The sequence below is a fragment of the Cariama cristata genome, unplaced genomic scaffold (genome assembly GCF_000690535.1).
Source record: "Cariama cristata isolate BGI_N322 unplaced genomic scaffold, ASM69053v1 scaffold34560, whole genome shotgun sequence".
NCBI classification, from domain to species: Eukaryota; Metazoa; Chordata; class Aves; order Cariamiformes; family Cariamidae; genus Cariama; species Cariama cristata.
In genome coordinates, this window is record NW_009594701.1 from 1 (window position 1) to 1,734 (window position 1,734).

At 59.4% G+C, this 1,734-nt stretch overlaps 1 protein-coding gene across 1 annotated transcript in view; it reads left to right on the forward strand.

Annotated features, from left to right (window-relative positions):
- Positions 1–43: 43 nt before the first annotated feature.
- LOC104160715 (zinc finger protein OZF-like) overlaps positions 44–1,734 on the forward strand; it is a 4,665-nt gene continuing 2,974 nt past the window's right edge. Inside the window, exons 1-2 of the mRNA XM_009698925.1 lie at positions 44–122; positions 291–1,731. Coding sequence (XP_009697227.1) covers positions 44–122; positions 291–1,731 — 1,520 coding nt within the window. The remainder of the gene's footprint in view (positions 123–290; positions 1,732–1,734) is intronic.

The window sequence follows — 1,734 nt, forward strand, 5'->3', positions numbered from 1 at the left end:
AGCCCTTGGAGCTGGGGGGGGTCCATCCCCGAAACCAGCCTGGATGGAGCGAGCTGAGGAGCTGCCGGACACTGATCCCCGGGGGGGGACAGAAGGGGAGACCCCCGGAGACCCCCGTGGAGGTGAGGAGCTGGGTTTGGGTGGCAGGAGCGGCTGAGCCCCCCCCCAGCGATGGGGGGGGGGGGCAAAGCGCTCTCGGCTTTGCTTTTACCCGCCGTCACCCGCCGTCACCCGCCGTGACGTGGTTTCCCTCCGAGAAATCCGACGTTGCTCTCGTTTGCGACCCGCAGCCGGATGCGCCGCCAAAAAAACGAACCCGAAGCGAGAAAACGCCGAGACGGGGGCGACCGAGCGCGGATTCACGGCGACGAAAGGGGAAGGGGAGATTTCGGGACGTTCTCGGCGAGGGGCAACTCCCAAAAGCGAAATGGGGCCGGGAGCAGATAAACTCATCCCTCGGGAAGGAAACCAAAAGAGCCTCAAAGAATCGAAATCCCAGGACAAAACCGCCGCCGGCAGGGAGAAGAAGTACGCGTGCGACGAGTGCGGACGGAGTTTCGGTCAGAGCTCCAACCTCATCGTCCATCGACGGATCCACACCGGAGAGAAACCTTATCAATGTCAGGAGTGCGGGAAGTGTTTCAGGCAGAGCTCCAACCTCATCGTCCACCAAAAAACCCACACGGGAGAAAAATTCTACGCGTGCCCCAAATGTCAAAAGCGTTTCCCAGATAGATTGCTGCTCCTCAGGCATAAAAGGATCCACCTCGGAGAAAAACCTTTTAAATGCCAGCGGTGCGGGAAAAGCTTCCTTCACCGGTCGCGGCTCCTTGCCCACGAGAAGGCGCACGGAGGAGAAGAGCTCTACCCATGTCCCGAGTGCGGGAAATGCTTCCAGGAAAAATCCAAATTCCTCCAACATCGTCGACGACACGTGGGGGAGCGACGCTATAAATGCTACGAGTGCGGGGAGGAGTTTGGGCAAAGTTCGGAGCTTAGCCTCCACCAGAGGATCCACGTGGAGGAGAAGCTCTACCAGTGCTCCACCTGCGAGAAGTGCTTCAAGGACCGGTCCACCCTCATCAGGCACGAGACGGTGCACACGGGAGAGAAACCCTACCAATGCCACGAGTGCGGGAAGAGATTTACCCGCAGCTCGGACATCGTCGTCCACCAGCGGACTCATACGGGAGAGAAACCCTTCCAGTGTCCCGAATGCGGGAAGAGTTTCAGTCACCGCTCCAATCTTTTCCGACACCAACGGATGCACACGGGGGAGAAGCCGTATAAGTGCGAAGAGTGCGGGAAGAGGTTTGGGCAAAGCTCCGAACTCATCGTCCATCAACGGACGCACACGGGGGAGAAGCCCTACCACTGCTCCGAGTGCGAGAAGTTCTTCAGGGGGAGGTCGACCCTTTTCAGACACGAGCGGTTGCACACCGGGCTCAAACCCTACCAGTGCAGCCAGTGCGGAAAAAGTTTCGGCCAAAGCGGGGACCTCATCGCCCATCAACGTTTCCATACGGGTGAAAAACCCTACCAGTGTTCCCAGTGCCGAAAATTTTTCAGCAACCGCTCCAGCCTGGTGCGGCATCAGCGGTTGCACGCCGGGGAGAAGCCCTACAAGTGCCACGAGTGCGGGAAGAGTTTTGGGCAAAGCTCGGACCTCATCGCCCATCACCGGACCCACACCGGGGAGAAGCCCTACCCTTGCCCGGTCTGCGGGAAGAGATT